General features: G+C 41.4%; 2 protein-coding genes and 1 long non-coding RNA gene across 3 annotated transcripts in view; 1 reads left to right on the forward strand and 2 right to left on the reverse strand.

Moving 5' to 3' along the window:
• Nucleotides 1–27022, forward strand: part of LOC134020943 (uncharacterized) — a 43772-nt gene extending 16750 nt beyond the window's left edge. Inside the window, exons 2-3 of the long non-coding RNA XR_009930459.1 lie at nucleotides 20337–20454; nucleotides 26518–27022. This is a non-coding gene — a long non-coding RNA (uncharacterized LOC134020943). The remainder of the gene's footprint in view (nucleotides 1–20336; nucleotides 20455–26517) is intronic.
• Nucleotides 1788–7497, reverse strand: cav1 (caveolin 1). The gene is made up of 3 exons (XM_062461313.1): nucleotides 7317–7497; nucleotides 6421–6588; nucleotides 1788–3758 (listed from the first exon to the last, which is right to left on the reverse strand). The coding sequence occupies exons 1-3, from the start codon at nucleotides 7350–7352 to the stop codon at nucleotides 3417–3419; spliced, it is 546 nt and encodes a 181-aa protein (XP_062317297.1). The 5' UTR covers nucleotides 7353–7497; the 3' UTR covers nucleotides 1788–3416.
• cav2 (caveolin 2) lies at nucleotides 9529–11844 on the reverse strand. Its single transcript, XM_062461315.1, has 3 exons — nucleotides 11549–11844; nucleotides 11043–11230; nucleotides 9529–10422 (listed from the first exon to the last, which is right to left on the reverse strand). Exons 1-3 carry the CDS (start codon nucleotides 11696–11698, stop codon nucleotides 10272–10274), a joined length of 489 nt encoding a protein of 162 aa, XP_062317299.1. The 5' UTR covers nucleotides 11699–11844; the 3' UTR covers nucleotides 9529–10271.
• Nucleotides 27023–27946: the final 924 nt, after the last annotated feature.

Genomic DNA, 27946 nt, shown 5'->3' on the forward strand with positions numbered 1-27946 from the left:
TCAAATACACAAGTCCACTTGTGAACTGTCCTCTATTCTGAAGTCGTTGTTGGTGTGTTTGTTCTATTTGTTCTAGTTGTCGTCGTCCTTATGTGTTTTACTGTGGTCACTTTCATAGTGGCTAGTGAGCCATTTGCACTAGTTTATTCTTATTACAATTTGACCGTATACACGGTAGGCTAAAGTGTTTTATTTCTATGCACAGGGACAAGGGAGAGGTAAGCTGCACTACGCTAGGAACAGTGCCTCCCCATGTGTTTGTTGTAGATCTTTTGGTAAGGTGGTTAGGATACTTTTTTATTCATTACTTTCCTTGGGCACCGTTCACAGTACCCTTGTTGCTTTGTGGCAAACATTTATTTCTTAAGCAATAAATATAATTTCACTTCAGTACTGTTTCCTAGTATTCGATATTGTAACACAACCACATAGTTGGCAGACACACATCGTGATAGACCCTTCCTTGCCAGACGGAGGGGTGATGACATGTTCAGGCATAGAGTCATTTACATACAGCACTATACAGCCCCCTAGTGCCGGTTGAAATGTTTTCGCTGCATGGGATTATTGGTATTCATATAATTTACCATCAGGTGGTGCCACTGCACTGCAATCCCAATTGACTATGCGAAAACAAGGGTAGCTGATCAACTAAGGGTGACAGAAAATATGAGGCCGAAAACAATGTAAAAAAACGTGTCATATTGTTTCCTATCTTATTTTCTAATCCTACCTGTCTTGCTCATCAGATAATTGATCGATCAACACAGGTCTTCTTGTTTTCTGTTGTTCTGTGATGTCTGGTTTTGCACAACTGTGTGAAGCACTGGACTGATGTTCTTTTCACCTGGACTGTCATTATGTACATATATAGTTCGTATTACAACAGTTTGTATCTCACTACAATGTGGATATTCATGCTTGATTCATTTTAGTTTGATTCATTTGAGAGCATTTTAACCACAGGGAATTTTTTTTAATTATGATGGTCAGTGAGAATTACACATGGATCCCATTGCAAATCCATTACTGTGGCAATAAATGAGACTCTTGCCAGTACATGCTGTTCATTCAGTTAATTATGATTACATTACTCATGATACAAATAAGATTGAATTAGTCCCATATGATACACTGTCAAACTCGTGTGTAGTTCTCACAGGTACCATTTTACGTAGGGCAGTGGGCCTGTTTACCTTGTCGATGTATAATATCTGATTAAACACCTTAAAGTAATCAAAAGTATCCATGGAGTAGTATAACATATCCAAACATTTAGTTAAACATAGGAAATAATTACAAATCTGTTTTAAAGGTTAAAAATACTGTTGCAAATCGAAATGTAATGCCTGCATTGCATTGCATAACTATTTATACTTGTATCTAAGTAGCAGAAGAGATTGGGCTCAAACTATTTTGGTTTATATAGTTTGTAACGGCAAACTGCATAGTTCTATATTATAGCATTCTTATTAGAACATTTTAACTCTGAAATACAGTAATCAAAGTTTGCTTACTTTACTTGATGATGCAAAATCAGAAAAGCAAACTTCCAACATTTGGGTGAGACTGCAACTAGTTCAACCTGTGGCCTTCTACTATAAAATATCATATCTCTATCTTTTCATCTAAACTATAACCAAAAGCTTAGCCACAGGTGTATTATTGTGCTTCAGGGAGTTACAGTATAATGGCTTACTGTAGGCATATATAGGAAACAGAGCTTGTTTACCAACAATAACAGACTCATGCTTTGATTTCTGACAAAGACAATGGGAGATTCAGACTGGATTATATAACATTTTAATGTGCACAGCGTGATGTGAGATACAGTCTGTACAGTAAAAGCAGTAAAAGGAGGCAGGGAAAATAATTGTATATAAAAATACCTTTGAGTTTTTAACAATAACTCATTCAAGCAACATGTGCTATAATAAACAGGTAGACAAAATTCGACTGAGTCAAACTGAGCTTCAGATCAGCATTAAATACATCCCCATTACCAGCAGTCTCAGGGATTGGACATATCAGCTTGACGCTCGTCCTTGCCAGCACATGTTCACAGTGGGCAGGCAAAGCATTTGAACAAACTAGTCAGGGATTGACAAAAGGTTGGGAACTTGTAAAAATAAAGACAGAATTGAATGAATTCCAAAACAAAGTTATTTATAAGTGTAGAAAAAAAGCATGTGTTTACCATAAACTATAACAAGGCTTTATTAATGTTTACGCTCTGAGCCTTGCCAGAGATGAAAAGGCATCAAATGGTTAAAGATATCCAAGGTGTTATTTACTGTAAGTTCAAGTGATATTTTGTTGAGATTCAAAGGCTGACATTCTTTGTCACATACAAACAAATACCATGAATTGGCTCGTGAAACTTAAGGCTCTCTTGCTTGATATGTAATACAGAGCAGATGCCGATGAAGTAAGAGAGAGAGAGAAAGTGAGACAGAGAGAGAGGGAGGGAGAGAGACAGAAATTGATTGCTATGACGATGGCCCCACAAAGCAGTTTGCCTTGCTTAGTGGCTGTACAGGCAGACAGTGTGTTGGCAGGGTGATGACAGTTGTGCATGGCGAGCATGTGCGTGTCTTTATGTGTGGGGGGGGTGTATGCAGAAACAAGGGCAGGTTCAGTGTGTTAGACTGGGAGGCAGGCAAAGGTGGGGTGGTCATGTCGGGAGGGGGGAGGGGTGTTGGAGAGGACTGACAGTGAGGGCCGTTCTGAGAGAAGTTCTGTTCTGTTCTGTTTGGCTGCTGGCTTCTTGTTTTGCTGCGTCAGGTAGAATTGGTCAGCTATGTCCCCAGTGGCAGGGTCAACCCCTCGCAACACCACCACAAAGCCCCGAACACACATCCCCCAGCCAGATACGGAAAGGGCAGCAATATTGACAACCTGTCCCATGAGCCCATCAGTTAATGCTGACCCCATTTTACAAGCTATCATTACAAGATCACAAGACATTGCATAGGAATCGAAGGAAGTAATGGAAATTAAATGGGGAGGGGCTGGGACACTAACAAGTCAAAATGCAGAGAGGAGCCTGGCAGGACACTCCTGCAATGATAAACATAAACAAATGAAGATTGACAAAAAATGAAAACATGAACAATAACAAAGAAAAACAACAAAGGCCAACCCCCCCCCCCCCCCCTGCTTGAACCAGCAGTGGAGAGGGAGAGAAAAACATCTTCAATACACTTGAAGACAGGACCCGGTGCTATGTGACTCCAACCCTTTAAATCTCCAACAACTATATGGGCCCAGCACTGGTAACGTCTAAACTCTCCATGTTAGAGATGTTATGTTATATTCTTCTTCTTTCCCTCCATAAGTATTGTGGGTCCCACCCCCCCTATCTTTATTCCCTGTCATCCTCCTTCGACCCCCTCTCCTTCCTCCAACTCCAACCACTACACCTCCTTGGTGGTGCTGATGCGGATGTTGCTGAAACACTTGCCCATCGCCTCAAACAGGGGGTCGCAGAAGGTGTGCATGCAAATGGAGTAGACGCGACTGATGCAGTGGATCTCAATCAGGTAGCTCTTGACGCATGGTACCACTGCCCAGATGTGCACAAAGGACAGGATGGCGAAGAAGATGCCCCAGATCAGTGCCAGGGGGATGCCCACCAGAGCTGTCAGCAGCCTGTAGCACCAGTACTTGGTCACAGTGAACGTGGTGAAGCTTGCCTTCCACACGCCATCAAAGCTGTAAGTGCCCGGTGGCTCAGCAATAACGTCCTCAAAGTCCACCTGTCGTAGGGGACAAGGGAACAGACAGGGGTCATAAGTACATTTGTTTGTCACTCAAGTCAGCAAAAATGACCGATCAGCAGTGTAGGACATAGCAGCTATAATCAACAATATGACAATGTTTTCACAATGTCAAACAGATCTAAAATGACATTAAAAAAAAATGCTGATTAAAGATTTAAGGCAAATTCAAATTTATATGAAAAGCAACTTTTGCATTGGTTCCAGACTGTGAAAAAATGCAAAAATGACATGAAAACTGTCAATTGTGTTACATTGAAAACACAGTCCTAATGAGGTGTACTGGGCCATCCATTACTGCTTGACACACAACATACTTTACGGACTACTGTGGATAACCTTCCATCCAGTCCTCCTTTCTCCCTAGCTCTTCCAAGCACCACAGCACATTCCTAACAGTAAGGACTGATACTGAGCAGAGGCCATGCCAGGGCCTCATGACTCAGAGCTCTGCAATGCTCTCTCTAAACGCTCTCTCTTTCTCTCTCTTGAATTATGTTTATCCATCACCTGTAGGTCCCTCTGACACTTACACTCCTGTTGAACGTCAGTGTTGAAACGTATCTGCAGTCATAGCCATTTCAAAAAGCCATTTTCCTACTCAACCATTTAATAAACTTTCTGTCTGTAATTATGGCAACCAGAACATGTAACCTTAAATGTGTGTTTAGATATGACAGAAAGACTGTAGTCTAAGGGGCCCTGTAATATAAATCGCATTTCTGTTACTAAAACTGGCAACATCCAATTCTATTTTCCATACCCTTTTAGGCTCACACTCACGGGAGTATCTATGTATAACTTTAGTAGGGACGAAATGAAAGTCTTCTCTAGGATAGCATAAACATTCAACCACGGGGGGAGGGTTCAAACTTCAAGAGTATTGTTTGATGTCATTTAGGCTATAATTTAAACAGTTTCTCTCAACAAGAATACTAGACTCCTTTGCCATAGAGTACTTGACAGTAAAATGTGTGCTATTCCATTCGATGTATAGGTCGTGTTGGAAACAACCACAGTTGGCCAACCCACTCCTTCACAAACTCTCTCTCTCACACACACACACACACACTCACACACACACTGGAGAGATCAGATCATGAGGCGCTGCTGCTGCTGGTTAACGCGTCGGCAAGGCCTTGTCTTCTTGGCCCCACGGTTCCTCTTCTTGGTTGTGGGCTTGCTTCTAGAGCCAATCCGCTGTTCTATACAAGGACGCCTATTTTATGAGAGGAAAATTGCCAGGGCCAACTCTGCATGCACTTCAACCACGATGCTTCTTTCATATGGCCAGCAGAGTGAGTGCAGCTGTCTGACTTTAAAATCAATCCCAGAAAGTAATGAAGCTGCTCAACAAGGTTCTTACAAAGTGAAGATAAGAGTGCGTGGATGTCCATTGCTACAGGGAATTGCCTTATAGGTTTTAAGGACAATCCCTTTTTCATTTCCGACTTAACAGAGTAGCAAATACACTCCCACTGGCAGACATACTTCTAAGCAAAAAGCCCTACAGGCTTACGTAAATGTGTTCACGTGATTTCAATGGGTATACTAGTGCTCTGTAGACTTGAATTGAAAGGGGGTAATTCATTAGAGCTGCATTAAATTCAAGGCCCTTAAGAGGCTGACTCAGTGAGTCACAGTAGAAGAACAAACGCAGAGGTCATAATGCACATATGGCCACAGTACTTGTCCTGATCCTTTGAACAGGGAATCCCAGTGAAATATTTTTGAAAAATGACTGGTATGGTGGGGTAGTGTGTGTGTGTGCGTGGATTTGTGTGTGTGGAGTGTGTGTCTGTGTGTGGGAGGGGGGGTCATGTTGCAGTGGAGAGGGAATTCTCTTGGCTCTGCCTCTGCTCCAGCTACTTGGGTGTTTCCTTATTTTCACAAAGGCATAGGTCATCCCTTCAAACAAGTGAGGGGGGTTACCCACCAAGCAGATGAATACCGCCCAGTTGGACATGACCAGAGATTGCCCCTAGCAGCCGGTACTTGCCATTCTCACTACACGCATGACAGGTGGTTATCACTGCATCTGTGCTGCTGCTGCTGCTGCTACACAGTGTCTCTCAACAGGCTCCTATTTAAAATAAACATACACTTCATGTGGTCGGCTGGTCCTCTGAAAGGAATTCTGAACAGCCAGTGAGCCAACTCAGTCAGTGACTACATAAAACGAGAGGATTTTTTTTCCAACAGGAAATTAGTGGTGTTTCGTCTTATTCGACAACGGGGCAAGGAAAAACACATAGAGACGAAACGATAACGTTAACTTTGTGTTTTCGATTGTTACTGTACCCTCTCATACAATTAAACGATGACACTGTTTCAGCTCAGGCTTCAATAAAAATAAGTTAAACTGACAGCTGCGCTGGAAAGCCACGGGACAAACAGCAAACTGGTGAAGCCCATGCATTTAGAGTGCTAATTTGATATTCAAACGGTTATTTATTTGTCCGTACTATAGGGTTACTATACTATACTATAAATCATTTGACGACACTAGTACAATGTTACCCAAATGACAAACCCGTATGATAGACACCATTAAACACAACAGTGCCATTTACTGAAATAGGCCAAATGAAAAAACTCATTTGTTCAGCCTAGTAGGCTACGGAGGTAGGGTTTAACTCACCTTTACAACGTCGTCGTTCAGGTGCTTAGGATCCCGGTTTACCAGGTCAATTTCTTTTGTGTGGATGTCCTGCATTTTCTTTTCGTTAAAACTGTCGTTATCCATTTCTTTGTTATTTGGTTTATAAATGTTCCCTTGTTTCCTGATAAACGGCGAATGTGGAAATTCCTGTGACCGGGAGGAGAGAGAAGAAATTGGGAATTAGTTTTAGGCTATGGTCAGTGAGAAAGTTGCCTGGAGCGCAAGTTTGCAGCTTGCGCCAGTCTGGGTGGTTTTAAATGGATAAAAGTGAAGCACCACACCCCTCATTTGCAGATATCTGACCTTACCGCAAGGGGTCCTCACTAAGCGCTCACATGTAAAGATGGACTACGATGTCGATTTACTTAGAACCTGTTTCACTCAAATTTCACCCAAATTATACACATTCACAAATAAAGCGCCAGAAATTGTATTACCCCCTTTTCACTTACACATAACTTGAACACCTTTTGATGTTTGTATGGACCTGTGGCACCTACGCACAACAAAGTATTGTGCGTAACACCCTCAAAGTGAGATTCAAATATTGTGAAATATATATTTATATAACCTAAATACGTTTTCAAATGTCACCACTAATGGTTGAGCGCTGGGATTGCACATTGTCCAGTAGGAGTTGTAGTAACTTTCACGACGATGTGCCAAAAAGATAACGAGGCTCTTGGTAAATAGTTCTGTAGGGGTAGTTTCCCAATCTTTTCTTGGCATTCCATTTGTAAATGGGGTGCATGAGTAACGGAATACGCTTTTCGGCATTCAGACAACAAACTTATCATAAACTGACGATAACTGTAAACCAACTGTAAACCAATAAAACATGACAGGACCCCAAAGTTCATAATAAAACCATCTACCTCGTCTGTTTCGCCGCCCTTGAGTCCGCCAGTCATGCTGTCCTGACTGAGGTACTGTGATACAAGGATCCGATGTTGTAGAGGCAAGATAATGTATTTAGCAAAGGAAGTCAGCCAGGAGGCGTGGGGACGAGTTACTGCTACGTCTTATCCAAGGATACTGATGTTACCCAACTCGATTGCTGCCTTTAAGTTGCTTAAAACAACAATTGAGTCGACGAAAATATCGGCACGTCTCTGAGCTGAATGGGCGACTGTCAAATTCACCTGTGTAGACAAGCATCCACCATTAACCTGCCACTCAAGAAATCACTAAGAGCGTGTATTAGAGAATTTACGTGATTCTAAACATGACCCACATAACATGTGGGTTATGTTTGGCATTGTGTTTATTTGAAAATATCCGTCAGATTTGGCGTTCCTGGCTGCTGAAATATTGATTTGCCCTGCATTCAGGGGTGCTTTCACTGGTCACGCCAGTCTGTTGACATTCTGCAATCAATGTCTTAGGTTGGGGGCGGTAGATTAACATCTTATTTTGCTCACAGATTGTTTATGAGTGTTGGATGCTGGGTGTGGCACAACAACCGATAACAAACAAACAAAACAAAAAAGGCTTTCATAGATAATTGTAAATAAGAAATATTAATATGCACATTTAAAGGCCTACGTTGTACGGCATGTTCACAATATTCTCTCAAGACACACAAACATCTGGCAAACCTTTTGGATATGTACTGTGGCAAGTCGGAAGTTCAGTGTAATCTAGTTTTCTGTCTCTAGCTTGATTCCTTGACTTCCCAGATGTTCTCATCTTGAGACTGAGTTAGCATAGAGTGCACCAAAAACCTGGTGTTAGACCTTTTGGTATATGACTGCAAAAAGCACATTCTGATAGAAAATATAGCCTATGTGACTCATTTTCATGGAGCAAATCCATAGATCATCCCCTGTGTTGGGGTTTGCCCATACATTTCAATGGACTTGGGGCCTGTGCTATAAGATATCCCTTTTCTCTAAGTTTAATTCATTGTAGTTTGTTTTCTTTATGTAGTACTCATCAGACCATTCTAATTGAACAATCAGTCTCAATTTACTGAAACAAGTAAGTAGACATAAACAGCTATCATACAGTATCACACCTATTGCTTGAAACAGTCAGTAGCTTAGAACAGAGCGTCAATATTGAGCAGTCAGACTACCAAGTTAATAGATTTGGTGTTGTAAAGCTTACACAATGTATAGTACCAAAGCATCAAAAAGTCATAGGCTATGCTTTTTTCTGAATATGATCAACTAGCTTCAAACTAATATCACTGCAACATACTTAACAAACTTAATACATGCTTTATGAATGTGCAATTAAAAACACTGGCAACTCAAAATTTTATATTTGCAAATGGCAACTGTAGGCTAACTGTGAAAACTTTGCAGACCTGTTGTTGGTTATCAGCTATGCCCCAGGTGATGTTCCACAGACCCACATTGCTTTACTGTGTAGGAAAGTTTCTTATACAATCGTGAGTTCCAGTGATTCATGACTGCTCTGGCACCAAGATATTTATTTCAGCTCACCTCATCACTTCTGGCAAACACTTGCACATAGATAAAACTGGACAAATGAATATTGGGCAAAGAACGTTTGATTTTAACAAATGTCTGACTGAACTAGGTTTATTGTTGTTTCATTAGACAAAAAAAGATAGAGAGAGAGAGAGAGAGAGAGAGAGAGAGAGAAATGTAGACACCCACAGCCTTACACCTGTGTCCTATGACACAATCAGACCTCAAATTTCCACTCAGAGGTAAATAGTCAAGTTTAGACAGAGTTCTGGTTTGCAGTCTGTCAACTGTCTGGCAGTCATCTGCTTCAGCGCTCCACAAAAGAAAGCACTGACCGATTCACTGGACTTTGCTGTCAATTTAAACAACATACAAGGTCTTGTGTGACTTCTCGTGTCACTTTCTTGTCCAGGCTAAGTCGTGAGCTGCAATAATAGTAACGAAAAGGATAATAATGATAGTAAGCCACTTGCCTAAGGGTCCGGGTCTGCACCTGTGGCATGGCTGTTGACTCCCCACTAAACATCTGAAGATTTAGACTCAGCTACAACTCATGTGAGCTCTTGTCAGGAAGATTCAGCAAAGATTGCTCTTTTTGGAGACGGTTTCTTTCTTAACTTTCTGTTTAAAATGCAACTCTGTGAGGGATTTTAATACATTTCAGACTTTATTTAGAATATTTCAAATACATATTGAGATCAGCATGAACAGTAGCAAAAGATTTGAACCAAAGGAAATTCTACCTGTAAAAGTATATTAGTTGTGTTGATTCAAAAGTTTTAATATACACAATATATATATATATATATATATATATATATATATATAAAAAGCTTTACTAAACCTATAAACACATATTACATTTCGAATTCTTACTCTTAAGTTATTTTTATATAAACATCCACACATCTAGAACACTGCTGCTCTTGTCTAGTACAAATACATTTGACATATTCTTTAAGCATAAATAATTATCGAACGACATGAACATTTTGGTCAAGACAGCAAATAATATTTGCTTTGTGCACTGTATCCACAGTTAATGCTCTTCAAAAAGTCTGCACAAACTCTGAGAAGACAGATTCATATTCACCCTCCCTCCAGTAAAGATTCAATTCCCAAAATAAAAATATGGAATGTCTTCCAATTATTTTGTAGTACCATGTTAACCTATATGGTCGCTCAGAGCGTTCTGATGCATAGGTAGGCCATGTGTAAATGTTTCTAAAATGAGTCTATGGCTTCAGAAAAAGCTTCTATTTGGATTCCCAACACCTTCAGTCGGAATTGTTTGTATGGCTTTTAAAAAAGACCTTAAGTATATATAACTGCCAATACCATACTTTATTCTGTCCCCAAATGTGCATCTTGGCAGAAGAGTTACTGTAGGCCTCAGTTGTGTGTGGTTGTCAGCTGGACAGAGGACATGCACCTGCCCATGCTGAGAAAGAGTGGAGCCACAAAGGTGTCCATCAGACTCCTCCACACCACCTGGACCGAGGGCAAGACCACCATGTAGCCCTTGACCAAAGGCATCGCCACCCTGCAGAGATCAATTTCACATGTTGGATTTTGTTCATCCCTTTCATTGTACCCTCAAACAACACTGCTGCGTAGCACACACCATTATACACATAAACTCAAACACACCTTGGTGGTTTGCGATCACTGGTTATACTGTGGGTGTTCCATCCCAAGCATTATGTATAATTCATCATAACCAGTTAACACTTCTAAATCACACAATGAGATATCAGTTAATCAACACAGATAGACAGTGATGATTGTGATATTTAAACTGACTAAAACCCTACTGTACAGTCACAATGTTTATCTGATGGAATGCCCATACTTTACTCAAAATAGACTGAGTTGTTGAAATTCTATGAGAATGTCAACAATCTGATTGGGTTTTGTGTGCGTGTGTGTGTGTGTGTGTGTGTGTGTGTGTGTGTGTGTGTGTGTGTGTGTGTGTGTGTGGTGTGTGTGTGTGTGCGTCAATATTAGACGTCCCAGTCAGAGTCTCAGTGTTGTCGGCTACCTGTAAGGTATGACCTTAAGAAAAAGGACGCTCATGCCAGTTTGACAAGAAAAACAGTCTGCAAAGACTTAGAGAGCAGTTATAGCAAGCACTAACAACCTAAATACTTTTGCTTGGCATACCAGATGTGAATACAGCTCAGGACCCCAAAGACAATCCCGGCGACGATGGCCATCGGGATGGCGAAGACTGCGGTCAGTGTTTTGTAAAATACATATTTCGTCAATTCAAACACTGCGTGACTTCCTATCCATATTTTGTCAAAGCTGTGGGCAGAGCTGGGCTCCGCGATGACATCGTCAAAGCTGACCTGTTGAACCAAACAAACTTATGTCATAGCCTACCTCCATATGAAAAACAATACTTCATAAATCATAATCAACGTCACCGTGAAGAGGATAAGAAGTTTAGTGGACAGTTGCCAAATAAAAACGCACAGCCCACTTACCAGTAGGCTACCTACAGCACAACGTAGAGTTAAAGTGCAAGCATGATTGACAAATTCATAGACAATTAAGAACATATTTCAACAATTACTGTCAGAGAGATACCGTGTACGATTTTTATCCCCTGTTACGTGTTTTACTCCGAAACCTGTTGCGCACTATGAGAGGTAGTATTACTGTACCTTTAAATGCGCGTTTATAAAATGTGGGTCCCTGTCCGGTGGCGCAAAGTAGATTTTCTCTTTTTTCGACAGAATTGGTTCTATGGATCTGTTGAACTCGTCTTCGTCCATAATTATACTGGTCTCGGATTTCTCTTTTACGACTCCCATTTTCACTTCACCGCGGTGAGAACGCTCGCCAGTAGCGCTCACTGCGTGTGGGACCTGTGACTTCTCTGAAGCGAAAGAAGGCCCACGCCCCGTACTGAAAGCTGTCCTGCGAAGGGCACAGCAAACACATCAAGCCGAAGTCCCGTCCTCAAACAATCTAGATTCAACTGTTGATTGAGCATTTGTGCAGTTGAATAGTAGACTCCTATTCCCTTTTGCAGGATTGTTAAAGTCGTTATGTGTCAGGTCATTCTGAGTGAGCAATTATGAGCTTTTGATCTGTTACCAGTAATGCGGCCCTTTAAATCCCCATAAACAAGTTCATACAAGGATAACATCATTGTGTTAAAAGCTGCCTAATGCTGAGTCGACTTTAACATTTCAAAAAGCTCAATTGCAGCAGTTGTATTGTTTATTGGCAGTATGCACTTGATAATGTCAACTTCTCATTGTCTTTTCACATTCTGTTTCCATCTTTAAAACATGTCTTTCTTTTTCCTCATTTTAACTAAAGGCCTCTGAGCAGAGATATGTAGTGATGATATACAGTACATACTGCATGTGTGTTGGTTTGCACCTGTTTGTGTGTGTGTCTGTCTTTTGTCCACCATTTTGCATCCCATTTTGTGATGCAAAGCGAATGAAGTTTGAGGCTTAAGCCTATAGAGAGTTCAGTCTTTTGTTTGGGTCACTTTGCGAAATACAAACACACAATAAAGTAGGCCAGGTCAGTGGATGACAGCGAAGCAGAAACACAGGGGGGTCGACACGGGCTCTCTTGGCCCCCAACCTGGCACACAATACAAACTAAAAATTCCCTGGATTAACCCACAGGCCATTTGTAACAGCCCAGCATTCGCTGAGGGAGGTCTGGATGACTAGGGTAGTAGGTTTTGGAGGTGTTTGTTTTAGTTCCTGTGAGTGCATGTGTTTGTGAGTGCATGTGTTTGTGAGTGCATGTGTTGATGTTAATGCCTCACTGGTTGTCTATGTTTTCAGAAATGAGAACATCAGTGTTTTTCTGTCTTGTTTCAGTCCAGCCTTGTTTTCTGGGGCTCCTCGGAAGCCAAGGGTCGACAGAGGGTGATGCAATCCAACGTGGTTTGGAGTGGTCCTCTCCTCCATTGTTTGTAGATTCCCTTGCTGGAGGAGTTGCAGTTAAGTTTGTCCATTGTCTGATACCGTACTTAAAGTGAAAGAACAGACAGAGTGGCATTCTGGACTTGTCAATACAGCCTTGAGTTGCCTCAAGTGAACACATTTTCGAAGTATTATTAGTGACAATCATCTGTAGCTTACACTGGAGATGGCTGAAGCTATTGAACTTTCCAAAGACCAAATTGTCCTTTGTCCTCCATTTGCATTGCTTCATGAGCTTGTTAGAGTTTGAACTCCATAACAAGTTTAATAGGTGTCCTTTCTTGGGCTGACCTGTTCTCTGGTGGTCTCTGAACATGTAATGGTTAATAAATTCACCAAACATTCCAAAACGACCCGTGTTTGTTGAAGAATCTGGGCCTTGGCATGGAACGGTGTCACACTGAAGACTTCCTCCCGTTTAATTAAGAAGAAACTCTGGGGGAACAATGATATCAGCCCAACTCATTGTTGACAGGGACTTCCTGTTTGACGCGCCCTAGATGGACAGCTTCTTCTATTGTTACTCCTTCCTGTGACACCTATGAACACCTGAAGACAGCAGAGTCATCTGGGGTTTGTGTATGGGAATCACCCTGGGGCCTTTGGTCAAATACTTTCCATTTCGTTGAGAGAGAGAACGTGTCCCAGGAGGACCACACACTTTCACTCAAAGCGTCAGTTAATTTCAGCTCAAGCTACAGTGGTGTTTGTGCGTACATCTATGTATATGTTTATGTGTGTCAGTGCATGTCAGTATGTATATAATGTTTAGTGTGTGTGTGTGTGTGTGGGAGCTTGTCTGTTTATATTTTCCTCAACCTTATTTGTGTACATTTGGCTCTACGTGTATAAATGTGGTTTTACACATTTGTGAATACATACTTGTGTATCTACGTATACATGGTTAACAGTATCTATTTAGATGACTGGAGGACTGTATTTGAGTGGTGGGATGTTGTAGTAGCTGGCTGGCATTGTTCTGAATCTGGTTAGCCTGACAGTCATTTTCTTAGACTGGTCTCAGGGACTAACAAATGACACATTCTTTCCTATTACAATGAATGTTGTTTTCTGGCACTGAGCGTTGTGTAGTTAAAGCAAGGAAGCCTTAACTTCAGCTTTGAATGATAGCATTTGTATCACAAGGTTCAATTGATTGATACCATTAATGAATGGTATCAACGTTTGGTGCCTATAATTTATTATCTACTTTAGCATTTCATAATTGCCCTTGTGGGGTGAGAGTGCACCAGTCAGAAAGCTTTAAACCTGTCTCGTGCAATCGCTTTATCAAGACTGAGAAATATCATCCTCCCCAGCGCTCCTAGGTGAAAACACACCTTGGCCACGCCCAGCAGCCCTCGGCAACGTTCTGTAACCCGAGGAAGATCACACAGAGCCGCCTAAGACAGGATGCACAACGTTTTCTGAGGTAAACAGCTTAGGAGGAAGGCAGAAAAACAAGACTTGATTCGGTGTCTTTCGTCTCCAGTGAATGTGATCAGTGATAGCGCCATGGGAAGGGAAGGATGGCGGTTTATGAAAGTACGGGTGTCTAGAAAGGCCTTGACTCATTCAGTGAGATCATTGTGTGGTGAAAGATTCATAAGGTGCTCAACCATCCCCCTTGAAACCTCACTCTTGTCTCTCTTTCCACATTTTGACACGTGACTGACCTAAAATTTGCTAAACCATCTCTGTGGCACTGCTGTCAGTTTTATTGGGAAAGTAAATTATGATGATTGGCACATGGATGCTTCATATTGTGGTATCTGTCAAGGTGTTTTTCTTTTTTAATAATAGCAGTGCACATACTTTATCAACAGAGTACACAACATGAGTTGAGGAGGTTATCATACACTTTTCTTTGCCTTAGTATCAGGAAAGCAATCAATGTCTGACTTTCTGATCGAGTTCCAAGCAAGAAAACAGCCACAACATTGGATACAACTTGGCTCCCTCTAATTTGTTTACAAGATCCTGTCATTCAGAGGCGGATAGAGATTTCACGCCTCGAGGCAGATGACTTCCAATTTCCCATCATGAATGAGGGCAAAGGAATCCTTCTCTTAAGCGATGTGTGCCAATGTTTATAGTTCCCTTTTCCGAGATTCAGCTACACACATGAAGTGATAATGACAGTCTAAAAAGGTATGCAACAGAGCAGTTTGGTCATGCAAAGAACGCACCTGAACAATGTGCTTGGTGTACAGTCATCCAGGATTGACTTTGACACATGAACGCAGTTGCAGTTCAAATTTTTCCATTTCAATATTAACTTGGTATGAGAAGAAAGTTTCCTATTATTGTCCTCATTATCAAATGTTACGTTATCATTTATATAAATTCAACCCCTGCCATTAATGTTATCATACAGTATCAAGCAGATACAACTCTATAATATAGCCTTGTTAATATGATTGCTGGTGAACGAATGTATAATGGCAACAGAAAGCAAGCATGCTACTGTAGTACAACATATCTTGCAGGATGACATTAAGAGAGACTATTAACAGTGCTTGAACATATGAGGAACTACGTGAACTAAATATTGCTATTGGAACAATTGTTAGTTAGATTACTTTGTTGGCAAACTAGTTTTACAAAAGATCAATTGATAGATTTCACCCCAAGTAAGCAAGACATGCTCATTTGTGATCATTTGTGCTCCAGGCTACCTAACCTGGAATTGGTGTGGTTGCACACATGAAAGGTGTGGCTATGTAAAGTCCCCCAAAAATCTAATGTCATCCTGGTAGTTTTCCACAGAAGTCTAACAAGATTGCTTTATGAGAAACTCCTCCTTCAACAAGGCTTTGCTCGGGCGGGATACCTCAAAATGGTGTTTTATAATACCAAAACTGTCCTTTAAACTGCATTCCAAAGCCTAGCCAGGATGTCTAGGTTATTGTCAATGGCAATCGTCCAGTCGTGGTTCAGTATGATGATTCGTAAGCAGTGGAATTTCTCTGTAGTGGAGGGATGATTACCACCAAGTTGCCCGGCCTGAGTCAACAGGCCTTCCTCATGGAGGGAACCCTGCTTGTTCTCACTCTGCTGCTTTCTGTAACTCAATCTCACTTACATATTTTTACACACTATTTATCTTCTTTTTCTACCTTCAGATTTTTTTCTTCCCAAGTCCCTTTCTCCATCTCTCCCCTCTCTGGTTGGCTTTCTCTTTGACTGCACTGTCTGTCCCAAACACAGGCTAGTCTGTTAACTCTGTCTCCATTTGCCCCTCCCTCTCTTCTCACCCCCCTCCAGGCCAGATTGACTAAACGGCCTCAGTGAATATTTTTAGGGAGTTCCCCTCCCATTACTTTCCACCTTGTTCCACAAACACACGCTCCACTCCACTTGTGGAGGTAAACTCAATTTGCTCACTCGTTACAGCCTCATCTCTCATGCAAAGTTTGTTTCTCTCACCAAATGCTGGTGTTTGCTTTGCTTCCCCTTTCAACATGGTAGGAGAATATAACCAGATCAGAGCAGGCCCTTGGTGGTTCGGTGTTTAAAGAGGATCAAGTTGGTCACTTGGATATTTGTTTGAACAAGAAAAAAAGTGCTGTGTTGAAGGCAAACAGTTTTATGCGACACATCATGGTGTAGCCCTTATCTCATTGGCTAGTTGTTACAGATCATCGACCTGACCCTCATCCAACTTTTTAAATGCATGTTAGGAGTATTTTTCACGAATCATGTTTAGATGAGTTGAACAAAATTATGTTTTAACCTAGTCTCAATTTTTACTCTTGTTCCTCATCACACTGCTGATTCGATGTTGATTATAAAAAGTCCCAATGCGATCAACTGTGTTACTGTCAGTTCAGCAACCATCCAACCAGTTCCGAGGGTGATATGGAAATGTATTCAATATGAATTCAAACAGTTTATTCGCAGTTCAAAGATCCTCACTTCAGGAGGTTGAAAGGGATTATTTAGGTGTGGTCAGTTACATATAGACCAGCAGAAGAATAGTTTATGTCATTGGTGGAACATGAAGTCCACATCAGTGTCTGTTGATCCAGGGATTTGTTAACAATGCCAGAGGAGTAAAATAAATAATACAATGTGTCATTATGGTTTTCATATGTATCAAACACAAGTTGGTAAACGACACTGGACCACGCACTTCCTGCTTGTGATCTCAACCTGGAGCGCGAATGATGTCCAGGGGAGCTCAGGGACAGGAGGCTGAAAGTCTTTATGAATGATGTCCAGGGGAGCTCAGGGACAGGAGGCTGAAAGTCTTTATGAATGATGTCCAGGGGAGCTCAGGGACAGGAGGCTGAAAGTCTTTATGAATGATGTCCAGGGGAGCTCAGAGACAGGAGGCTGAAAGTCTTTATGAATGATGTCCAGGGGAGCTCAGGGACAGGAGGCTGAAAGTCTTTATGAATGATGTCCAGGGGAGCTCAGAGACAGGAGGCTGAAAGTCTTTATGAATGATGTCCAGGGGAGCTCAGAGACAGGAGGCTGAAAGTCTTTATGAATGATGTCCAGGGGAGCTCAGAGACAGGAGGCTGAAAGTCTCTACGAGATGAGAATAGGGAGGCTGTGTTAGAAATCTGTCTGATGGTGTACTTGTGTGTGGGTGTGTGTGTGTGGGGACGACGACAACCTTTTGCATAAAGTGTCTTGAAAACTCACTGGGATGTGGGTAACTCTGCAAACCGTTCAGAGACTGGATGCAAGGTCACTTAAATTAATGCTCCCAGTGGAAGAACTAAAAGGCAGGAGGCAGCTGTTTGAAGATGAAGCAGGAGGCATATTTTCAAGCCGAGACTGAATTTGGTATTATTAAGAAACTGAGCCCCTGTGGAAAATTGTGTATATTTGAAAATCAGAAAAAGTACTCTATCGACCTTAATTGCCAGACAAACCAAAACATACGGTACAGCAAGAAAGACATTCGTTCATGCTCTCGTCATATAAAGTGTCAATTCAAGTAGACAGATTGCCTATTCAAGTGTAAATGTTTCTTTCACTTTCAGTGTGTGTGTGTGAAAGTGTGTGTGCAAGCATTCATTCTCAGTCCAAGTCTATTTTTAGACAAAGCATCTTCTCATGTATAATAAGAAAATACAATTTTGAACATGAAGGTTGGAAGAAAGACTCTTAGGATTGGATTGGTCAGGAAGCCCAAGTTTAGCTCCCAGTTTGGAGTCAACATAAGTTGAAGGCTCTCTTAGCGATGCTTCATGCATTGTCACACAGAAACAGTAAAACCTTTCCTCACTGTTTTCTATGTCACCTTTGTCAAGGAAGAAGGTTGTAAGTTGAAGTTTTGACTATCTTTCTAGTTAATTAAGCTTGGCAATTGTGACATTGCAGCAATGAAGGGGTTAATAAAAAAATCATTTTGATACCAAACAGCATTCTGTAAAGTTCTGTATAGTTAGTTAGTGAGACTTAAATGAATCCCTTCTAGGATGACCTCACTCGGTTGGAATCCTCACGTTTTTTCTTTCCTTCTACCTCTCTTCACTCTCCTCCCTCCCTCCCTCCCTCCCCCCCTCTCTCTCTCTCTCTCTCTCTCTCTCTCTCTCTCTCTCTCTCTCTCTCTCTCTCTCTCTCTCTTGCTGTCTCTATCTCTATCTCTGTCTCTCTCTCTCTCTTGCTCTCTCTCTCTCTCTCTCTCTCTCTCTCTCTCTCTCTCTCTCTCTCTCTCTCTCTCTCTGTCTCTTGCTCTCTTTCTGTCTCCCACAGTCTCTCCTCCTCTCTCTCTCTCTCTCTCTCTCTCTCTCTCTCTTAGTTCAGTATGCTTTATTGGCATGACAGTTCGGGTTGAGCAGTATTGCCAAAGCAGTCCATATTGAGTGGACATTTTAACATATATATCATAACAATTACTGTAACAAGGAGTCTAACAATAATAATACGGCAAAACAACAGTAGCATAGTAAGTTGGGGACTGTAGAAAAGTAACAGATAAATGCATGTTACAGTTTTTCTCAATTGTTTACACACAAATACTGGTACTTGAGACACAATGACCACAACATGTAACTCATGCACCAACCCCATGAACCAATTCTGCAAAACTACAAGCACAATTCCTGCTTTACACTCAAATTGCAGTTCTAAAACACACTTTTTTCAAAACACTACACACAATTCTCTGCATTTGGCACAATTTTCATGAAGAAAATCTTTTGTTTTCACAAAGAACACACTGCCATTCAAATACGCACACTGACTCATCGCATGGACAAACACCTGTCACACAGTTTTACAATTAGCAATCAGAGCTTTAGCATAAAAGGGCAACAGGTGACCTTTTCTGTTTTTGAGCAATGGATGCCAACATTGGAAACAGAGGCAGAGGAGTGAGAGTAAGAGGAGGAGGACATGGAGGACGAGGATGGGGAAGGCCAAGGACCATAATCTCTGATGAGATCCGAGCCGCTTTGGTTGACCATGTAGTCAACCATGGTCTAAGAATGAGGGAGGCTGGGCAAAGAGTACAGCCAAATTTGAGCAGGTACACTGTAGCATCCATCATCCGGACTTTCCGAAATGAGAATAGATAAGAAATCTACTCTCACTACAAAATTGCAGTAGGCCTAATGCATATCAATACAGTACTCAATGAGTATGTTTCAAGTATTTGGAAAATGTATTCCTATTTTGTATTCCTACACAGTATTTACAGTATTTTACTATTTGTTTGGCAGAACTGAAAGATTACCAACACAAGGTGGTCGGGAACGTCTTCTGTCTCCTGAACAGGAAACTGAAATCATGAACATGGTCCTAGAAAATAACGCCATAACATTACGGCAAATACAAAGAAAAATAATAATAATGTAACTGTATACACTATACAGTAAATTATTCTGTTGTTTTGTATGTAGACCACTGTATGTGCAACTTTGTGTTGGTTGGGATGTACACTGTGTACATATATGTAAAATATATTTGTTACCGTGTATTTCTGTGTTCTGAGTATAAAAACAATATTCTCAAATATTTTACAACACACTTTTATGTATGTACTGTCTGTAGTAAATGTAACACTGAACAAAAAAAGGCTTAACTCACTTTGATGAATGAAGAAGAAGTGTTTTCCATTCATCATAGTGTTTTACATTGAGCACATCAGTGTTCAAATGGTTCTTATAAATGTCTATTCATATGATAGTTTGTGTTTGTCATTTGAAAACAAAATACCATTTTGAGATTAAATAACATTGTTTTGAATGTTAAGTTTAATTTTGCAGGACAAGTGAGGGGTTTTGCCCATTGTGTGTGTGTTTTTTTGATTTGTGTGTAGAGTTCTGAGAGTATGAGGTATGCATTCAGAAAATGTGTGAAACCAATCGAGAAAAACTGTAAGATGACAGAAGACAGAAAGGTTCAACAGTCATACAAGGTTGATTCTCTCTCTCTCTCTCTCTCTCTCTCTCTCTCTCTCTCTCTCTCTCTCTCTCTCTCTCTCTCTCTCTCTCTCTCTCTCTCTCTCTCTCTCTCTCTCTCTCTCTGTCTCCCACAGTCTCTCTCCGACGTCAACACAGGGCCTTCCTCGACATTCCAATCAGGAAGTGTTGTACAACAGATAACAAGGGAAAGGATGGGAGGGGGGGCCAGAGTGAAAATACAGATGAAGGAAGGTATGTACCGTATGTTCTCATATGTGCAAGTGCGTGGAAATGTATGCATGTAAATGAGTAAGAGACGCTCGCAGGCAAGTTTGCCAAAACCTTGGACATGGAAAAATGGGGAGACCCGGTGCTAATTACGTAATATCCACCAGGAAGTACGCTTTGTTTTCATTGCTGAACAATTATAGGCTTGATCTCAGCTTTATCTCTGCCTGCCAGGTTCCCTGTCCTTGGCCTGAAATAGGCCCCACCCTTTCATGGTTGCTGACCACAATGCACCTGAAAATGCGCCACTGGCTGAGGCCTGCCCAATCTGAGCAGGCTCAATGGGAGTGGGAGACTTTTGGGAGGAGGACTTAATTGGCTTTCCACCCTCAAAAGGGTGAATCAACAATTGTGTCAGCTGCAGATCTAAGCAGAGGAATAAGTGGGGAGTCAGGTGTCAGGTGGCTGAGCGGTGAGGGAATCGGGCTAATAATCCGAAGGTTGCCAGTTCGATTCCTGGTCATGCCAACTGACGTTGTGTCCTTGGGCAAGGCACTTCACCCTACTTGCCTCGGGGGAATGTCCCTGTACTTACTGTAAGTCGCTCTGGATAAGAGCGTCTGCTAAATGACTAAATGTCAGTGTACACCATTCCTTCAATTCTTTTTAAAGCTCCTTCAATCCCTCCTTCTTTACCTCACTACTTCTATCTTTCTCTCTGTATTGTAAATGTGTGGATGTTCTCTTTTTACACACAATCTTGATTATCTAGAATTTTTGTATAATCTTTTACTGTTTTATCTTCCTTTTCCCCTTTTTATTTCCATGCTTGATTAGCCGTGGGCGGTCACAGTGTAGCATTGTGCCTCTGGGATGCTGCATGGCTATATAAAGCCTTGCAAGCGTCTTCTGCCTCTCCTTGCCCCACAGTCTTCCCACAGTCTCTGCTGCCAAGCCAACCCAGAGTTTCCTGGCTCCGGTTCAGGAAAGTGCAGCCACTCATTGCCGAAGTATGGAAACTTAGAGCAGCTATTTGCCTGGATACAATAAAACATACACCAAACACAAGGGTCTGGTGATTCAGAGACAGGGTTGGGCAGACACTGGCTGGCTTTATCAACCAGCTTAACTTCTGAATGCTTGTTATCAAGACCCTGCATGACCATTAGCACGAGACACAGAGGCCCCCCTAATAAACAGTAAGGAAACCAAAAATGCTTGGAGCAAAGGGGCGTCATTTATTTTCCCTTTACTCCATTCGTCTCTTTTCCCTGTCTTTCTTTCTAGCTCCTTCTTTCTCTGTGGGAATGTTTCTTTTTTTTGTTACTTTCTATTTTTGTGCCTGGTGAGTCACTTCTGCCTCAAAACACAGAGTTCCCTTCTCCTCCCTTTTTTCCTCTTGTGGCTGGGGAGGAGGCCTCCGTCCTGCCTAGTCTGTGCTGCCTGCAGCTGGGCCAGGGTGAACAACCTCTAAAGCATGTGTCCATGTAGTCAGTGCCTTCGGGAAGACCCCTTCACTTTTTCCACATTTTGTCATGTTACATTCTTTCACAAAAACGTATTAGATGTATTTAAAAAAAAAATTTTTTTACATTAAAACATCCCATTTACATAAGTATTTACTGTAATCCTGTACTCAGTACTCAACTTTGTTGAAGCTCATTGGGCAGAAATTACAGCCTTTATCTCGGGTACCCGACAAGAGACCTGTAACAATTAATTTTTGTAATAAAAAAATTATTAAAAAAGACCCAGGATGTTACTCTACCATTAGTTAAAACAGTACAGATGGAGAAAATAGTTTGAAGAGACAAATATTTTAATTTTAATGTAAAAACATTTGACCATGGACAATGACCAGGGACCTTTGTAAAGTCTCATTTTCCTTTGGATAGGAAAATGGCCATTGGGCACTTGGTCACCTTCCAGACCAAAGCCCTTTTCACCTAGTTTGGCTGTACTGTCAGCTCCTGAAAGTCTTGGTGGTGGTGGTGGTTCCAAACCTTGCATTGAAAAACAATGGAGGTTCTTCAGGACTTTTAATGCTGAAGTTTTACGACATTTCCTTTGGCTTGGTTTTTGCTCTGACATGCTCTTTTAACTGTGGGACCTTAAACAGACAGGTGTGCACCTTTCCAAATCAGCATCAACTGAATGTACCGCAGGAAAATACATTGTAAAACATCTAAAGGATGATCAATGGAAACAGGATGTACTACTGTATCAAAGGGTCTGACTACTTTTTTCAATTAACTTGTAAATGTCCCAAAAATAGTTTTGGCTTTGTAATTATGGAGTATCATGTGTAGAGGCAAAGATAAGAAAGACTGAAACGTACCAAAATGTGGAAAAAGCAAAGCTGCTTGAATACTTTCCAAAGACACTGTACACAGCATGTGTCATCTTAAGTTTATGTTTACATTTACATTTATGCATTTAGCAGACGCTTTTATCCAAAGCGACTTCCAAGAGAGAGCTTTACAAAAGAGCATAGGTCACTGATCATAACAACGAGATAGCCCCAAACATTGCGAGCAGCCAAAACATGAAGCATACATTGTGGAAAACCAAATAAGTGTCAAAGGGAAGAACCATAAGAGCATGCAGTTAAACAAGTTACAATTGAACAACATGAAACTCCCCCCATGTTATTTAATGTTGGGACAAGAGCAGAGCAGAACCATCCCACTAAGTCAATACATCACATCCGGAGTTACAGAGCAATTACAAAGTTGTCTGGCACATTAAAAGATGCATGTCGAGTACATATTTGAATTGTCACTGTTTGCTAATACACGTAAACTAAACCAAGGATTAGACTTGTATGTCATGTTGTTAGCACACAGCTAGACCTCCTGCCTCCCTTTACTGCGACTACCCTCTGCCTTCCTTTATCGAGGCAAACACTTTGTCACTTGTCTTTCTTCATCTCTCAGAGTTTTGGTGCCAACTGTGTTTCCTTGCTCCCCCTAACCCCAACGCATTAGGAAATGGTGTGGCCTCGGACCAGTCACAGCATGCAGACACGTTTAAAATATTTTCCTCTACTCTTTCTTTCTCATACACATAAAAACCAACTGGTACCACCGTGCTGACAGCCAGCAGTAGTGTGTAGATGACGTAGATCCTACCCCACCGCAAGTCTCCCTGGCCTGTGGAGCTCCCACTCCGTCAACACTGTCTCCTACCCTGCACCCCCCCGCCCCACCCGCCCCTTTACAAACAAATGGAACCCGCTCACACCAGGTAACCATGGCAATAGTTGGGTTGTTATGGAAATGTGTGTGTGTGTGATTCTGGTGACATGCTGAATCGCATACTTTTACTTTGAGTGAGTACTACAGGAACGTTTATGGCGCATGCTATTGCAGGCAGAAAGCAAAAATGCTTTGGACATACTGACTGACCCAGGGAACTGGTCTCTGCCACAGCAAATGAGTGCACTTGCTACAGTCATTCAAGTATACAGTGTAGCTCCTTTGGGGAACTGCGTAAGTTTAAACAGTGACAGTTTAAAACCTTCTACATTAGCTTGCACTTGCAAATGGCGAGGTATTCACAATTATTGTTGTAAATGCTGTCAGTATAGTTATATTCATGTTTATAAAGACATTATTTAGTCTATAATTTGTGGACATAGTAGGATTCTGTCCTCTGCAAGGCAGATTGAAGGAGTACTTACAGTATCGAAACTAAAACTACATGAAAGGATACATTTGGATCTTGTTGGACGTCATCTTCGAAGTGAGGGAATTCCAACCTAATAGTGGATTAGTTATTTTTGTACAAATCTACAAATGAAGTCATACAAATACTATACACACACAGAGACACACGCGCATACATACAGACACACCTGTTGTCCCCAACAGGAACAGGATACATGTTAAAGATGTCATAGAAAAACAACCATGTGACCAAATCCAGATGGATGGATGAAGGGCATTGGACGATGATGTGTGTTTATGGTCATAGGTCGGGAGCCTGGGGTTCTAAGTTTGTTAGTATAAAACTGCCAGGCTAATGTGGTCTCTCCACTGAGCAGGCCACATAGCCAACACACCCTCATCCTATGACACACATTGTTCTCCTTCTTCTGCTGGCTCTGTGACCCGCTCAATAACTGGAGGAAAAGATGACATATTTTGGAACGCCACAGTAGAAAACGATACTCCAGAGAATGTTCTCTCATTACGCACGAGGTCTTGGCCGAACACTTCCGAGAATTGTAGCAGCAGGGGGGTGATGGAGGTTAAACGTTAACGTTTATTAATGAGTTTGAAAATAGCTCAATCAAGGGTGAAATAGAAAACAATGTGTTGATGAAACATTTATTCCACATGGAATAAAGGGAAAACTTGCAAAGGAAAAATCTAATTCTAATTGGTCGAATATAGAAATGACACATTGTCAATTTTGTTAAATTAATGTTGTATTGTACTATTGTACATACAGTCGGTGGAGCAGGTTGTTGTCAGGAGACATGTAGGGAGCAGTGTATATATATATTGAAATGGCCTAAACACATTATAGCTAAGTTTACTTTAATGTTGTTGGTGTATTTTTTTTATAGAACACCTGTCGGTTTTCTTTGAGATTCATTAAATTCCATCCTTTCCAAACATACAGACATTGGGGAGGGTACCATCCAGATATTGGTGCAGAGACATGGCGATTGACTTTCTAATTAGGAAATTATGTTGATTTGCCTAAAGGAACATTAGATTTTTTGTGTTTGGCCAGTGGAAAAACTCACAATCCCCAAATCTTAAGCCCAAATCTAAAGTAGATTTCAAGCAGTTCCCCAATGCATTTGCAGAACTGTGACAGGGCCCATAGAAAGTCAGATTTTACCAGATTGAAGTTCACACAATATGCTATTCACAGCAGTTATATACATTTCATTATAATACCTGTATTATAATGTAAGGCCGTGTTCACACTTGACTTCTTTTTCTCATTTATTCATTTACTGCACCAGACATTTTATGTAAGTATAAAGGTGGATTTGTGTGTTAAAATCCAATGATGCCAGTGAATTCCCTCATAATCGTGTCCTACTGTATTGTTCAGAGCAGGGCAACAGCATCACAATGACTCAAATATCCCCCAAAACGATTTATAACATCTGAGTCAGGGTGTAACTTACTTCCCAACACTAAGTGGATCTAGGCAGTGTAGGAGGCGTCTGAGTGAATAGTGGGAGGTTTCACAGTGGGCACCTACAAGTTCCTGGGAGTCCACATGAACAGCAGGGCTGGAGTCGGCTGGTAACATCACCACCCTCTACAGAAAGTGCAGTCTCTTCTTCCTGAGGTAGCTTCGGTCCTTTGATGTGTGCAGCTCAGCACTGCACACATTCTACCAGCCTGTGGTCTCAAGTGCCATCTTCTACGCCGTGGTGTGTTGGGGGATGCTAGCATCAAGGCAGATGATGCCAACAGAAGGAATAAACGGACCAGGAAAGCAGGCTCTGTTCTGGGGACTAACCTTGGCACCCAGGAGGAAGTGGCAGTGGTAAGGAAGGACACTCTCAAAGCTGTGGGCCACAACACCTTCCACCACCTTCACGACTTGGTACTGGTGAAGCGGAGCATCTCTACAGCACCAGACTGATCATAACTTGGTGTCATAAGGAGCGCTTTTGGAAGTCCTTCTTGCCAGTGGCCATTAGACTGTAGAATACCTCACTGTGAGCCGGAACACGGGCCGTGCTGTTGGAGCACCACTCAATCACTTCAGTCATCTGGACATGCTTGTTTCTTAACTGCAATAATACTGCGTTGATTGCACTGCTCGGTTTGCACTGTTTAGTTGTTAAGTACAAGAGACTTCTCATAGTATTCTCCCTGTGTTAGGTTTTCTGTATTTTTATTTTTTACTTACCGACGCTCATCTTTACAGTGCATGCTGTACACTGCTTCGCGCTATTTACATGCTATTTACATGCTATTTACATGCTATGTACATGCTATTCAAGGTTAGCAGTATGGCCTGCATTAGCTGTGTGTCTCCCTGTGTGTCAGCTACGTTCAGTTGTTTTGTCAGATCAGGATCTGTCTAACAATCTAACAAATGTACTCCCAGGATTAATACAGATCAATGTGTGGCTGCCTGTCCCTGGATGACCTCATCCACAGAACGTTCCCCACTAAGGGAACATCAGACTTCTGGCCTTCATTTGGTGGTTTCCTCTGACGGATAATGTCTCCCCCTTTTCTGCTGCAGAAGAACTGCCTTATAAGAATTGACCCATTACTACTGAAGAAATTCCACATAAAGGCATGTTCTTGACCAGGGTTTAGGCTTAATCAGGCTTTTAATATCTGTCCTAAGCAATTACTAGACAACATACTGTTTTATTACTGATAAATATTCCAGAAATAAGAGTTTTAAGAACTATTGATTCTTACGTAATTTTATTAAATTCCCTTTATTTGATATCTTTGAAATGGAGCAGAGTTTTGTTCATGCATGGGCAGTGCGTGTGAATACGTTTAATAAAACGTTTGGTTCAACTGTATGTTGATACGAAATGATACAAATTATAAATAATTTTACTCTGTGGATACTCTGTTGATTTGAATAAGGACATAAACTTTTAAATGAGTGATTTGGGTGAAATTATTGTTTTTAGGCAGTAGGGTCTATCACATCTGATAGAATTGAACCAAAGACACTCATGCCCCATTTACTGGAAACAGTCATGCGACTTATCTTATCTTTATATCTTGCTTCTCTAAGAGAAGCTGTGCTGTGATGTGATGTCTTAGAGACATCACATCGCACAGGGCCTGTCAGACAATGTAAACGTTCCTTGTGAGATGGACAAACATACCCCACACAGGGGCACTTCTACGGGAATGCAAGGAATGCCCTTGTCAAAGCCAAGAGAAATATTTGAAACAATGGTGTGGAGATAATGCTTTGCATCGGGAGGGAGAAAAGTAAGTGCATATTTTCCAGCTGAGCTCAATGATATTGGTTTCATCTCAAAGCTGTGGCTCAGTAGGGTGTGGCTCAACCACAGACACACAAACACAACACACACACACGTACACACACACACACACAATCCTTTTTACACACAAACACAAACTTCAGTGCACTTCGAAGCACAAACAAAGAATGTCGCATGGCAACCAGAGGAAAAAATCCAAGCAGTAATTAATTGCAAAGCTCCACAGTCTACTACAATGTGAGCGATTACAATTTATTACTCTCAGAGGGGCCATGTGTACACTCCAATGCTACAATTGTGTACAGAGAACAGTACCTCTGCTATTGATGTGTCTCTTTGGAAAAGAAATGGGCAGGGGCTTTAGAGAGACACTACACAAACCCTGCATGCTTCATGGGAAAAAGCCTCCCCCACTGACACTGAAAGTCTGAGTAAAAAAAACAAAAAAACTTTACGGATTGTCTTGTTTAATTCTATTAATTTGATTAATTATATCTATTTGTCTCACATACGTTCTCAAATAGTACTGAGCCTAGGATAGCTGCACCAAAATCT

Source organism: Osmerus eperlanus, chromosome 5 (genome assembly GCF_963692335.1).
Source record: "Osmerus eperlanus chromosome 5, fOsmEpe2.1, whole genome shotgun sequence".
Classification (NCBI taxonomy): Eukaryota; Metazoa; Chordata; class Actinopteri; order Osmeriformes; family Osmeridae; genus Osmerus; species Osmerus eperlanus.